General features: G+C 39.6%; 1 protein-coding gene across 1 annotated transcript; it reads right to left on the reverse strand.

The window, feature by feature from the left end:
• Positions 1 to 2,121: 2,121 nt before the first annotated feature.
• Positions 2,122 to 10,909, reverse strand: LOC100057505 (serpin B4). Its single transcript, XM_001490831.5, has 8 exons — positions 10,833 to 10,909; positions 9,381 to 9,571; positions 8,704 to 8,760; positions 7,344 to 7,472; positions 6,487 to 6,604; positions 5,242 to 5,381; positions 4,810 to 4,965; positions 2,122 to 3,178 (listed from the first exon to the last, which is right to left on the reverse strand). Exons 2-8 carry the CDS (start codon positions 9,543 to 9,545, stop codon positions 2,771 to 2,773), a joined length of 1,173 nt encoding a protein of 390 aa, XP_001490881.3. The 5' UTR covers positions 9,546 to 9,571; positions 10,833 to 10,909; the 3' UTR covers positions 2,122 to 2,770.
• Between the last annotated feature and the right edge of the window lie 1,806 nt (positions 10,910 to 12,715).

The raw sequence follows: 12,715 nt of genomic DNA on the forward strand, positions 1-12,715 counted from the left end.
ACTAGTCAGCTTTCTGTCACCACAGGTAGGATGTCAAATATGTGGAATTCTATTATCTGTGCTCTTTCTGTCCAGCTTCTTTGCACAGAATAGTGTTTGAGAGGTTCATCCATGTTGCTGCAGGATTCAGGAGTTTCTTCCCTTTCATTGCTGAGTCTTATTCCATTGTTTGTCTATGCATTCCCCTGCTGATGCAAATTTGAGTTATTTCCCGGTTTTGACCGTTGTAAATAAAGGTACTATGAACTTTGGTACACAGGTCCATCTGGGGACACATGTTTTCCGTTCTCTTGGGTAAATATGAAGGAGTGGATTTGCTGGACCATATGGTGAATAAAGGTTTAATTTCAAAGAAATTACTAAAGTGATTTCTAACGTGGTCGCACCCTTTGTATTCCCACAGTAGTGGATGAGTGTTCTTGTTGCTCCACATTCCCTCCAGTACTTGATATGGTCAGTCTTTTAAAAAATTTTTTATTTTAAGATTCTAAACTGCTTTTACATTTAAATTTTGGCCACTATAATAGATGTAAGAGGTATTCTGTGCAGAGGAACATTGAAAGCACATAAATATCCATTTTTTAAAAGACTTTTAGTTTAGTCATTTAGTTATTTTATCAGTGTGGATTCATTGCATTCAGTTTTATTGAATGATATAGTCTATTACTTTACAAATAAAGATACAAATTTGAATTTCTCTTCAATTTCTCTTACATGTGGCCACAGTGCAGGGGTAGTTGGTTCTCTGACTGGCCCAGAACACAGGCAAAGTTTTTCAGTTCTCAAAAGTAGATGCCAACCATCTCCTCGACCTAATATGACTCAAATGTCCATGAGCCTTTGTCTTAACTTGTTTGCTTTTATAGAGTTCCTTTTGAAAACCCAACTAAAATAACAAGTAGTTGAAAGTTATGATCTAAAGGCATTCTAACACTCAGTTCTTCAAACCTCCAAAACTCTATACCAGTTTCAACTTCATTGAACCATTAAAAATTAATTCATACCCATAGTGACACTCTGAGCTTATTTACTACCTATAATTTTCTATTTTAAAATACGCTTCAAAACCCCAGGTCCTGGCTAAATTTCTGAACCTGTGATTGTTCTCATAAACTCATTCCCATCATTTCTGTTCTTCAACCTCGTTAACTACCCCACTGCCTCTCTGTTCATCAGGCAACTGCCTCCTGCCTTGTCTTCCCTTCCCAGCCTGTTCGCTGCATGGTTTATTCATGTTATCCGCTCTCTTGCCAGTCTGTCTGTTCCCTTGACCAAGTCTCACACTTACATGGTGAAACATCTCCTTCTTCTTCTCTGTTCTTGGGCTGCTGAATTCTGATGAAGAAAATTTGAACCTTGCTCCAGTCCTCCAAAACTCAAGGTTTATGAAATCAGCGGGAATTTAGGACTGACTGGGAAGGATGTGGAATGAATACAGTCCCCTAAGAAAAGCTGTGTTCCAGAAGATAAAAATGGTCAATTCCTGACCTTCATATATTCACATACTTCAAGGTCAGTTCTGGGTGCTCCTTTCTTATCACTTTATACTCTCTCTCTAGGATCTCATTCTTACTTTTAGCCACTTTTTAAATTTTTTCCTCCAATTTTTTAAAATTACTACATTTATTCAATAACTCTAAAACTTTCATATTTAGCATCACAGGTTTAGAGCTTCAGATCATATCCTGCATCTGCACTCTAGACTCATATATTCAAGTGCTTACCAGACAACTCCATTTGGACGTCTCAAAAGAAATTAAAATTCAACCAACACAAACCTAAACCCAGGGTCTCCTTTTCTCCCCAAAACAAAATCTTTTTCTATCCAACTGATTGGTTAGGCCAGAAACTTGGGCATCATTCTTGGCTTCTGTCTCTCATTTCTGTCATATATAATGTGTTGCCAGAATTCTGTGGATTTTCCTTCCTAAATAATTCTCACAGGTATCTGTTTCTCTCAGTCTCCACTCCTGACACTCTAATGGTTTGCAAATTAATCTCACTGTGTCCACACTGCTCTTTCTTCTAGTCATTTTACACCATGATAGCCAGAGATATATTTTAAAGATGCAGACTTGATGATCTCAGTTTCCTCCTTGGACAATAAATGAACAAAAGCTGTAATGGTTTTCCATTTATTTTATGATAAAATAGAACGTTCTTAACATGGGCTACAAAGTCTTTCATGTTCTGGTACCAGCCTACTCTTCAGCCTCATCATGCCCTAATTCTTTTTTGAATTTTCTTTATATGTGTAATATATTTCTGAATTATCTTTCCTGTATGTGGTGGGCCACTTGTTGAAGAGAAAGAAAAAAGAGAGGAAAATCAAGAAATAATATGAGAAAGTCATTGCTTTATTGATAATGTATTTCATAAAATTGAAAGTTTAGATATGTAAGGTCCCAGACATCACATAAATTCAAATAAATGGGGTTGTCTAGGTTAATAAGTTTGATTAATAGATATAGTATTTGAAATAACAGATATGATATTTCAAATTTAGGAGAAGATAGAGTGTTGAAATATCTTTTTATCTTACCTTGAACATTTTATCCAAGGGGGAATTGTCATGGAGAAATAAAGTAGGTTTACATGTGTTCATAGAAAGAGAGAGATAGTCAGTCATACAATTTCAACCGTTATGTTCTTAGTGATAACTATAAGATTGAAAAGGACAAAGAATTAAAGAGAACTTGTTTTTTTCCAGTAATCAACATATTGGCACTACTGTGAACTTCCTCCTAAATTAGTAGCAGGCTAATTGCATCTATGGGGAAGAGACTCTGCCCAAGAAGAGGATGCTGTTGGTCTTATTGTGCTTGATGAAGAACAGGAAAGGGTGATCACAATGGAAACTTTCATAACTTGATGTTGATGTTGCAGTAACAAGTACTGTGGCCGTAGCAGCTGCGGCCTCTGTGCCCTCCTCATTCACCTCCACAAAGGACTTGTGTAGGATTTTAGACACTGCGAGACCTCGGCTCCCAGTCATGCCAGAGAAGTCAGCATCCTGTGGACTGAAGGAATCCAGCATCCCCAGCGACATCATTATATCCTTGAGTTCATAGCTCTCTTCCAATTTGAACCGAGGTAAATATAAATTCACAAGTCTCTTGCTCATATTCTGTGTGCTTGTCCACTCTATTAATTTCTCAGCGGTGAGTTTCTCTTCAAGCTATAAAAATGGAAAAAAGGAACAAGTGACACGAGTCTCAGTGGACATTGAACACAACTTTAACATTTGACTGAATCATGTGGGAAAGCTTTAATTAATAGCAAATGTAAGTGCAGAAGATTCAGTTTATTAGATTTTATTGAGGAGGCAAAAATAACAGTCATGAATATATACATCATACAATCAAATGAATGCACTTATATATTCATGACTGTTATTTTTCTGCATATATGTATACATAAATATATAGGCAAAGATGTATAGATATGTATGCATACATATATGTGCAACTATAGAATCATTAAATAAAATTATTTTGTAAGAGATGACATATATGTCTCCATTAGTTATGCTGCTTGCCTACTGCATGCTCCCTTTTCAGATAGACTTCTCTTGTTAATATCTCTGTGTGCATAATGTTTTACATAGTTCAATTTTGGCATAAACTTTATTTTTACTTCTTTTTCTTGCTTGACTTATTTGTAAACTTTCACCATATAGATATATATTTCTCTGATCAAATTTAAATAGTTACATAGTACTAGTATTAAATTAATATTCAATGTGTATATCTTTACTTAATTAATATACTTTAAGCATTGACTCTGTGCGAATCCCTAAGTAAAACTATTGGTGATACAAAGATGCATCTTTATTCCTTGTTTTGAATTTTTCATTATTTTGAGCCATTTCTGTCCAAAAGCTTTTGCCTTGTTTACATTAGTTAGCTTAGGATCAAATCCCAGGCCTGGGATGTCAATGACAATTAGGATTGCTGAGCTGGTGTACGAATATTGTAATGGCCCTTCACATATGTTGCCACATTACTTTCACCGGGGATCTCCAATTTTCAGGGTTACCACAATATATATTTTGAGTGAGGCAAGTTCACTGCAACTTGAGCATCATCATCAACTATTATAATAATTGAAGATGGCCATTTTTGGAATGTCTTTAATACGCCAGATATTGTTACTGGTATTTTTACCTATTACTTTTAACTATTATAGCAATGCTAAGGGGAAAATTCTGATTCCTTTTTGTTTTGTTTTGCTGTTTGACTCCCAGCAATCAGAGTCCGAGTGACCTTTGAGCTCATTGTTACAGAATACTTCTAAATTGAAAAGTAGGCATCAAGATAAATCTATTTGTCCACTGTAGACTTTGTTGTTTTAATTTTCTTGTCTTGTTTATGAGTGAGCTTGCAAATATTTCCACGCGTCACCTACACATGAGTGTTAATTTCCTTATCCTCAAATGAACACTGGAATATATCACAAGTTCTTATGGTTGCAAAATATAATGTGTGTGCCTAGGTTTATTTTTTTTCTGAAAGTCACATTGCATAGTTCCATCAGAATATTAATGGGACCTGTGATGTTAAGATTTTCCATATCTTCTTCCATATCACACTGTGATGCATAGGATATTTATTTTTTGGAATATGACATATTGCCAGGTTCTCCTTAACAATTCTCTTTTAGGCTATATGCAGAGAGAAATGATGTACTCTGTACTTGAGTTCTGCCAGCCACCACCTGTGAGTACTGCTTCCACAAACAATGCATACAAGCATTGTGTTACTAGGAAATTAGGCAAAAGAAGGAAGAATTGGAGGTACAGCAATTTACCTTCTTCAGACCATCCACTTCATTAGGCAGCAGCAATATCATGCTTAGATCTTTACCGTTGTATGGCATTTCCAGGATCTTGGCCTGCATGTCCTCCAGGTCAGTGAAGTTAAAAGATCTGGTTTGTTTCATCATCTGCACGGATTTGCTGGTATCCTGCAGTAACAAATGCCAAGTGAGGCATAAATCAAAGAAAGATAATACTGTTGAGACACCAAACACATCTTCTTTCTATGAGATGATCTTGGAAGTCTGTGAACTAGAGGAAGTGTTTCTTCAAGTATTCTTGACTAAAGAAAGTCCAAAAATGAAACAAGAAGATACAGCCAACAAATTATGTTTTCTAGCTGCAGCTGTACATTCTATCAGATATGAGTTTAAATGAACATTCCAGGTATAACTACATTATCATAAATAAATTACAGACAATACCTTGTTCAGCCAAAATTTTTCCTCCACAGTTCTTTTTTTATCAAATTTCTCGTCCCACTGCCCTTTGAAATAGACTGCATTCACCAGAACCAGAATGGCAGAGCTGAGAGAGCCATAGGGAAGGAGATCCTTGATTTTTCCTGCAAAAGAAAGAAAAGCAAAGGTCTGTCATGAAAGTACAAGTGGTTTGTCTGGAAGATCCTTTGAAAGTTACAACTGATCTTTAATTATTCACACAAGTCACAACTGTGGGGACTCCATGATCTTAATAGCTCACGAGGTGCCCCTTTCCTCAAGGCACCAGCCAGATGGAGTTACCCCTGATAGGGATGGCCCTTCATCTCATTGGAAAGGTGTTCAGAGTCTGTCTGTGAGGGTCTTCAGCTCTCTCACACTGAATATTGACAAATGGATTTCAGACACTCTTTCCACAAATCCATTCCCTTGCTCCCTCCCTCCTTTGTTCTTTCATACCTCTGTCCTCACTTCCCCCTCCCTCCCTTCCTTTCTGTTTTTTCAACTTTGGAATCACTACTCACAGGAAGCAGGCCTTGACTGTTCTTTAGGACAAATGGCACAAAGTCTATTATCAGAAACACATGCTCTGTGCTGCTAGACCCCACTCCCTGGGATGTCTTCCTCTTTCTTCTCCACTTTGAATAGCTCTGGGTTTGGCCTCTAAAGGGAGTGGGAGGTAGGATAGGGGTTCATAGGATGGAGACTTTGTCAAGCTTTCTGCCCTGGATGGGGAAGACAGCTGGGAAAGTCCCTGCAGGATGGGGGATGGAGAAGTGGGCAGGCAGCTCCAGCTGCAGCTGGCGAGGAGGGGAGTTTATAGGAGAGCTGCTTGTTAGCCAATTAACAAAGGAGATGGGAACCCTTTCTAATGTTTCCCTTATGGAACCACATACAGAAGTTAAGACTCTGTTTTAAAGTAAAGGATGTGAACCCAAGATGGGGTCTGAGCAGAGACTTGGGGTCCATGAAAATCCTGTCACCCAGGGACATAAGCAAACACAGATTCCCAGCTGTGTTTCCACATAGCTGGTCCTGTGACCCATACCATGTTTCTTGGGTTCCCTCCACATTGACCTGGAACATTATACCATCTGCAGTGCCGTCCTCCATCCTGTCAGCAAACTCTTTTCATTTAGCCCTCTCAGCATTCCATGCAGTCTCAAGCACAGGGTGTATGCCCAGGGGGGACTCTATGTATTTCTTTATAAGTGGTCTCCCATACTGTACCATTTGTTTGGCTTTCCACCCAGGAATTAATCTTCTTGCGACTTTCTTCTGCAGCATTTATAAAATCAGCAGATTCCACACCGGCAAGGTAAAATTTCTTAACATTTTCCACGTATTCCTTTGACATGGGATGAAGAAAGGAGGAATTGAGTATTATTAACTATGTATTCTCAAGTTAGTTATTTCCAATCTTAAGAAAATATAGCACAGGCATCCAGCTTCCTAAGAAATCTACTTTTTTCCCCTGCGTATTTTAATACAAGTGCTTGTGGGTAATCTGAAAGGGAAGTACAGGCTGGCACAAGATTGAGGTCTCTGAAATGTGATACCATCTGACAAAGGTGGGAATAGAAAAAGCTGTAGGTTGCAAACTGCAAAGCTGTTGATCTGAATGAGATGGTGTGCTTCTGAGACTCCTCTCCAGTAATATCCACCCTGTGGTTCTGACATTTGCTTATATCTTACATTGTGGGCATTCAGCATTCCCTGGTATTTCCCCAGCTTACCCCTGGGACACATCAAGCCTGCCCATCTCATCAGTATCCCATCAACCATATATTTCTTGGGTCATTGCGCTGTGTCACTGAAGGGTGTGAGATGATTAGGGGCACTCATGACTTTGCTACTGAACCTGCCCATTGGTCATAAAGTAATCTCTAAACCCACACTTTCTTGGGGGAGTGTTAGGCTCTAGAACACTTCACTGGGTATAGTTGTGGCAACGGAGCCTTGCACCCTGGGTAAATGCTTCCCATGGGAGTAAGCCAGGCTCATCCGCTCACTCTCCTCCGTTTGGTGTTTGGGAGACAGGGGACCTAGGATGCAGATTAAAGGTGTGGCAGGCCAGTGAAACTTACCTGTTGAAATTGAAATTTCTTTTCTCCATAGAGCCTGTTGGCGATGCTCAGCTCATAGGCATCAGTGGGTTTCATTAATTCAGTCAAAAGCTTTTGAAATTGGTCATGCACATTTCCCAACTTTTCAACCTTCAAACATCAAAAAGTGAGCTCATTGCGTTCTCTGTCAATGTAAATGCTAAATCCACATAAATCTGTTAGATCTGTACCTAAAGTTTGGTAACCCTGCAGATGACATTTGTCATTATTCCCTGATATTGGTGTATTTTCCCTCAAATAATCATCAAAAGTTTTACATTTAATGTCTTCCAAGAAATTCTTTGTTTCCACTCTAAATTATTCCGTCTTTGCTCTTTTGAGCTACAGATGCAGCACCATTCCATCATTGGATTGTCTTCCAGTTAGTACATATGGTTAGGTTAAGCTTACCAGCTAAACTTAAGCTCCTTAAGGGCTAGAACCATTTTCATTTTAACAGCCATCAATGATATGAGAACACTGAATTTGTGTATTTCAATGATGTCATGACATGAAGCCCAATACGTTCCTCGGTGGTATTCTCAGGTGAGACCTGTCGACTGTTATCTATGTCTCTTCACTCATAATAGTCACACTCCCAGTTAGGAACAGTGTGTGCCTGGTACACTGCTAAGGCTTCGCATTGGTATCTGTAAGTCTTCATTTGAATTCAAATGAAAACAAGAAAGCCCAGAGAATTAAATTACCTCTCCAAAGAAATACAAGGTAGCAGAGCCAATTTTTGAATCCAGAACCTTCCTCTTGCTAGCTAAACAATTTTAGACTATCAAGGCTTTAAACTGTATAGCTCAAAAAACTATTTTGCAGAATATACTTGGATGTGTACTTATTTCTGTTAATATCTATGGCTTAATTAAAATTTTATTATATTATTGACATTGTTTTGATTAATATATATTGTTATTCTATAATAATAACACATAACATTTTCAGTGTTTGCAGGAATTCACACACTGTTGTAATGTTTGCGTGTATTTACATGTATTGAGGCAGATCTTTTATTACTGCCAGTTTACTGGTATGAGGTGTAACTCAGAGCAGTTGTGCTTGCCCATGTTCCCTGTTTGTGAAGAGGAGAGCAGGAATTTAAAGCTAGTCTTCCAGTTCCAGAAGCCATGCTGTTAGTCACTATGCTGATCTTCTCTCAGGAAACAAAAATATGAAATAAATATGTAAGATGAAATGAGAAACAACTCTGCTTGTCCAGTGCCTTTTGCCAAAATTTCACTAAAACTAGACTTTTCACTGAAATTGCCAGTTTAAACTCTGACCCTCTTGGATATGCGATTCTGCTTCTGGACCCGAGTGCTCTGTGACTCACCTGAGTAGTTGCAGATCCTTCTCTTGTGTTGTCTGCGACTTTATTAAAGTGAAGGACCTGGAAGAGAGCGAGTGGGACAAGAAAACTTTACTTAAAAAGTCTGTCTTTCAGAGGAATCAAAAAAGGAAAATAAAGAAGAAAAAGAAAGAAAGAAAGAAACTCAACAAAAAACCAAAACAATGCCCCCCCCCCGACCCCAGCAATCCAAAATTAAAAAAAAAACACTAAAGAAATAAAGGAAAAAGAAAAAAGAAAACCTCAGTGTAAGTATTTGTTCCTTGAAAAACTACAGCAACACCCGTTGGTCACCAGCCACTTCAAAGAATCCTGATTCATTATTCATTCACGGCAGAGGAATCATGTGAAGATGTTTCCCATGGATTTAAGTCAGTGCATCACTTCTGCAAGTGCTCTGGCATTTAAGCCTCGCCTCTGGTTTTGGGCAATTGTAGGAGTTGATCCCAGCTCCCCAAGGAAATCTAGGCACAGGGAAGCAGATGGGGCAGAGCAGGGGGGTAGGGCACATGCCTCCCACAGCCAAGTGCTCACTCAGTCATGGAAATGCTTGCTCAGCCCCCTGTGCTATCCTTGGGGACAACCAGATCTGTGAGCATCTGTGCACAAGCCAACAGAGAAATCAGTCTAAACAGGTGAATGTAAAGGAAGCTGACACCTACCTTGCCCATTTGGAGTGCAGCGTTTCCTTGGGCCCCTAAGTACGTCATGGCTAATGCTGATGTGATGCTGAGAGGGGAATAGAAGATGTTGCCCTTCTCTGATTTTTTGAACTGTTGGAACAGATCAAGTGCAAAGTGGGTGTTTGCTTCACTGAGTGAATTCATGGCGGCCTTGGTGTGATCTGGAACTCCTGCAAAAGCATCAGGTTCATTGGATAATGAGTTTACTGAAGGGAGCGTTAGTCTGTAATGAAATTTTCTTAGAAGAAATGACTTTTATTTGGGTTATGGGATTCTGGGAGCTAAAATTTTTCATTGTTTTACTTTTCAAGGCTTTTTCAATGTACATGTATACATTTCATCCTTAGAAGATTATCAAAATTACTATTTAAAAAAAACTTTTGTGAAAAGTTAATGGAACATCTTCATCTTTCTTTCTTCAATGGCTGTACTAGGTAGGGGCAGAAAATGTCTTATAACAGATAACAAGACTGTGATCCAGGTTGATCACAAGCAACCAGCTCCTATGAGGCACCTCTCTGCCTTTTCCTCCAAGTCTCCGTAGGTGCCAGACACCCTCTCCTCCACCACATGTGCTCCTAAAGGAGCATTTGCTTCATCAGAACTAAGTACGTTAGAAAAAGGATAAATCAGATGAAGAATGTGTTTTAATTTTTCCCTGGCGTAAGAAGTAAAATACAATTGATACTGACCCTATCAGTTCCCCTACATCAAACCGAGCACATATGGGGTTAAAGCCGAAAAGCACTCAGCCCCCTCCCCTGCCTCTCTAAATTACATTAACTTGTAAATATTAATTTTTATGTTAAACCTTTTTATCCCTGAGCTTCAGGAGGCCAACAGAAGTTACAAATTGTTAGAACCAAGGTGGCTTCATGCTAATGTTTTGGCTAGTTATGGGTCTTTTAAAGTTTTATTCCAGGGAAACTGATATCCAGAGAATATCAAGAAACGTAAGCTTCCCAGAGCCCAACTCCTCAGTTTCCTGATACTGGAATCCACCATCCATCATGGAGGCAAACAACCAAAGACATCCTTCTGCAGATTCTCTTATCTCTGCCTCCTCCTACCTACAAGCAGCCTCACAAGGCCAAACACAGGCTGATGGGAAAGTGCCAACCAGCAAGGCCACATGCTCCCCCACCCCAAAACCCCAAACAAAACCCCTTGCTTATAGCTTCTCAGGGAGTTCAGGATTACAGCATTAGCTGCCCATTACCCTTGCTCAATGCTTTGCAATAAAATTCCTACTTTCTTCCACTACATCCAGTGTCAAAGATTGGTTTCCTGCATGATGGGTGAGTGAACTCACATGAGGTTCAATATCACAATCAGAATGAACAGAATGAACAGATTCATGATATACAAGACATCACTATTATTTTCAATAATGATTCATGTTGTTAAGTTGGAGCAGTGAGAAGTGCTTACCTGTGTTCCTGGAGGAAGCAGAGGTGGGCAGGGAGCCTGTAAGCCTGTGTGTGGTGACTGGTGAGATCCTGAATATATACCTCTCTCTTGCCACCTCCCATTGCTTGGTGCGGTTGGTATTTCAAGTAAATCAACTTTTGATTTCTTAACCAGGCTGTCAACTCCATGAATGTGAAATATTTATGAGGAAAAAAATGCTTATTGTTCTATTCCTGTACTTCCTTTTCACCTGCAGAAAAAATTGTGGACTTGCAGTCACTGGCAATCATTGACTCATATGAAATGCATGGAGGCGCCTTTCTAACACCAATGAGAATAAAGGTAAAATCCAACTTTCTGCCCAGCTCCAAGCTCCACTCACCAGGAAATAATCCTTAAGGAAATCTTTCTTACCTAGATGTTGAATAGTCTTTAAGGCCCACTTAACACACAAACAATTAAAAAGCTTATATTTCTACTTAATGTTCTAAAACGACTTGTTCAACCTGTCGATTTCCTCAGCAATTATTGTGTATAACTAGGAAAAGAGCTCAAATTCTCAGTCTAGAGAGACACTGACGAGGTGTCACAGCAGTACATGGAGAACAGGAATCTGTTGCTTTCCCCTAAAGGCTGTACCTTGACATTGGTCTTCCTTGTTAGCTCCCCTGCATCTTTGCAGCCAATCCCAGACTTCCCCCGTTTTTGAATGAGTGGGAAACTATTCACCTTGCAGTGTTAACCAGCTCACAATGAGAACAACAATTGATTCAGATAGTGACATTTTGCATGGCCACATTGTATTTTTGGTGTAAATATGAATTAAAAAATAAATTGTTCCAGCTCCAGAATCATGGCGTTTCTCTGCCACCCTGCTCTTTAGCACAACATCCCCAGATTCATGGAATGGACACTATAGTCAAATGTCTGTGAGAAACAGTAGAACCAGGTGTGGTTTGAATGCCATGGTAAATTCTGCTATCCCTGTGGCCTCATTCTCTTCATGGGCATAGTGTTCCCACAGGCAGAATAATATTAAAAAATATTAAAAAAAATAATATTTAAAAAAATATTAAAAACACTTTTATTGAGCAGGGATATGTATTCACCCAATTCCACTATTAACATCTCATTGAGGCAGGTCTCTTTGTTATCCCCATTTCACAGATGACAGAAGTGAAGCACAATACAGTTGGACAGAAGCCCAGGTTTCTACTGTGGTGAATTGCACTGTGAGATATCCAGGCAGACAGTCTGGCTCAGGACCCTGCATGTGGATCCACCACCCCAACTGCGTCAGACAGACTCTGGGTTTACAAAGACACATCTCCTTATGTTTAAATGCAGAGAACTGTTTTCTGCTGCACTCTCAGTAGAGATGATTCCTGGTCAGAATCCAAAGGGGCAGGAATGGGTCAAATGCTAAGCCCCCCAAACTCTCCTCTGTGGGTCCCACAGTCACCAGGATGGAAGGCTGGCCTTTCAGGTACCGTCTTGGGCTCCATCCTGAGAAAAACAAGAACTGTGAGTGGGAGTGGATTTGGGCTGATTTCCTCTGAGTGTGGGGCTCAGAGAGAGCGTGAAATCATGCCCAATCCTCCATTCTCCCAAACAGCTCTATCAAGCTGGGGTTGAGTAAATGAGAAACTCTGAGAGGGAACGGAGGTGGACAGAGGAGGTGTCTTTCCTCACATTGCACTGTCCCTTGAGGCCTGGCTGTGGCTGGGGAGAGGGCTGTTGTTCCAGGGCATCCATCCTATTATCTCCCCTACTACAGGGGTAGGGGTGTGTGCACTGGGGACCGAATTTCTAACTGAGATATAATTCATACACCATAAGGTTCACCTTTTTAAAATGTACCAGTAACTAGTTTTTAGTCCATTGACAAAGTTGTGCAACCGTCA

This window comes from Equus caballus, chromosome 8, assembly GCF_041296265.1.
Source record: "Equus caballus isolate H_3958 breed thoroughbred chromosome 8, TB-T2T, whole genome shotgun sequence".
Taxonomy (NCBI): domain Eukaryota; kingdom Metazoa; phylum Chordata; class Mammalia; order Perissodactyla; family Equidae; genus Equus; species Equus caballus.

Bases quoted from the DNA above. Each gene is read 5' to 3' on its own strand.
- LOC100057505 (XM_001490831.5), bottom strand. From the start codon at position 9,545: ATGAATTCACTCAGTGAAGCAAACACCCACTTTGCACTTGATCTGTTC. The intron at 7,473-8,703 runs GTGAGTCACAGA...TGATGTTTGAAG, and splicing joins AAGGATCTGCAACTACTCAG to GTTGAAAAGTTGGGAAATGT. The intron at 6,605-7,343 runs GTAAGTTTCACT...CCCATGTCAAAG, and splicing joins AGAAATTTCAATTTCAACAG to GAATACGTGGAAAATGTTAA.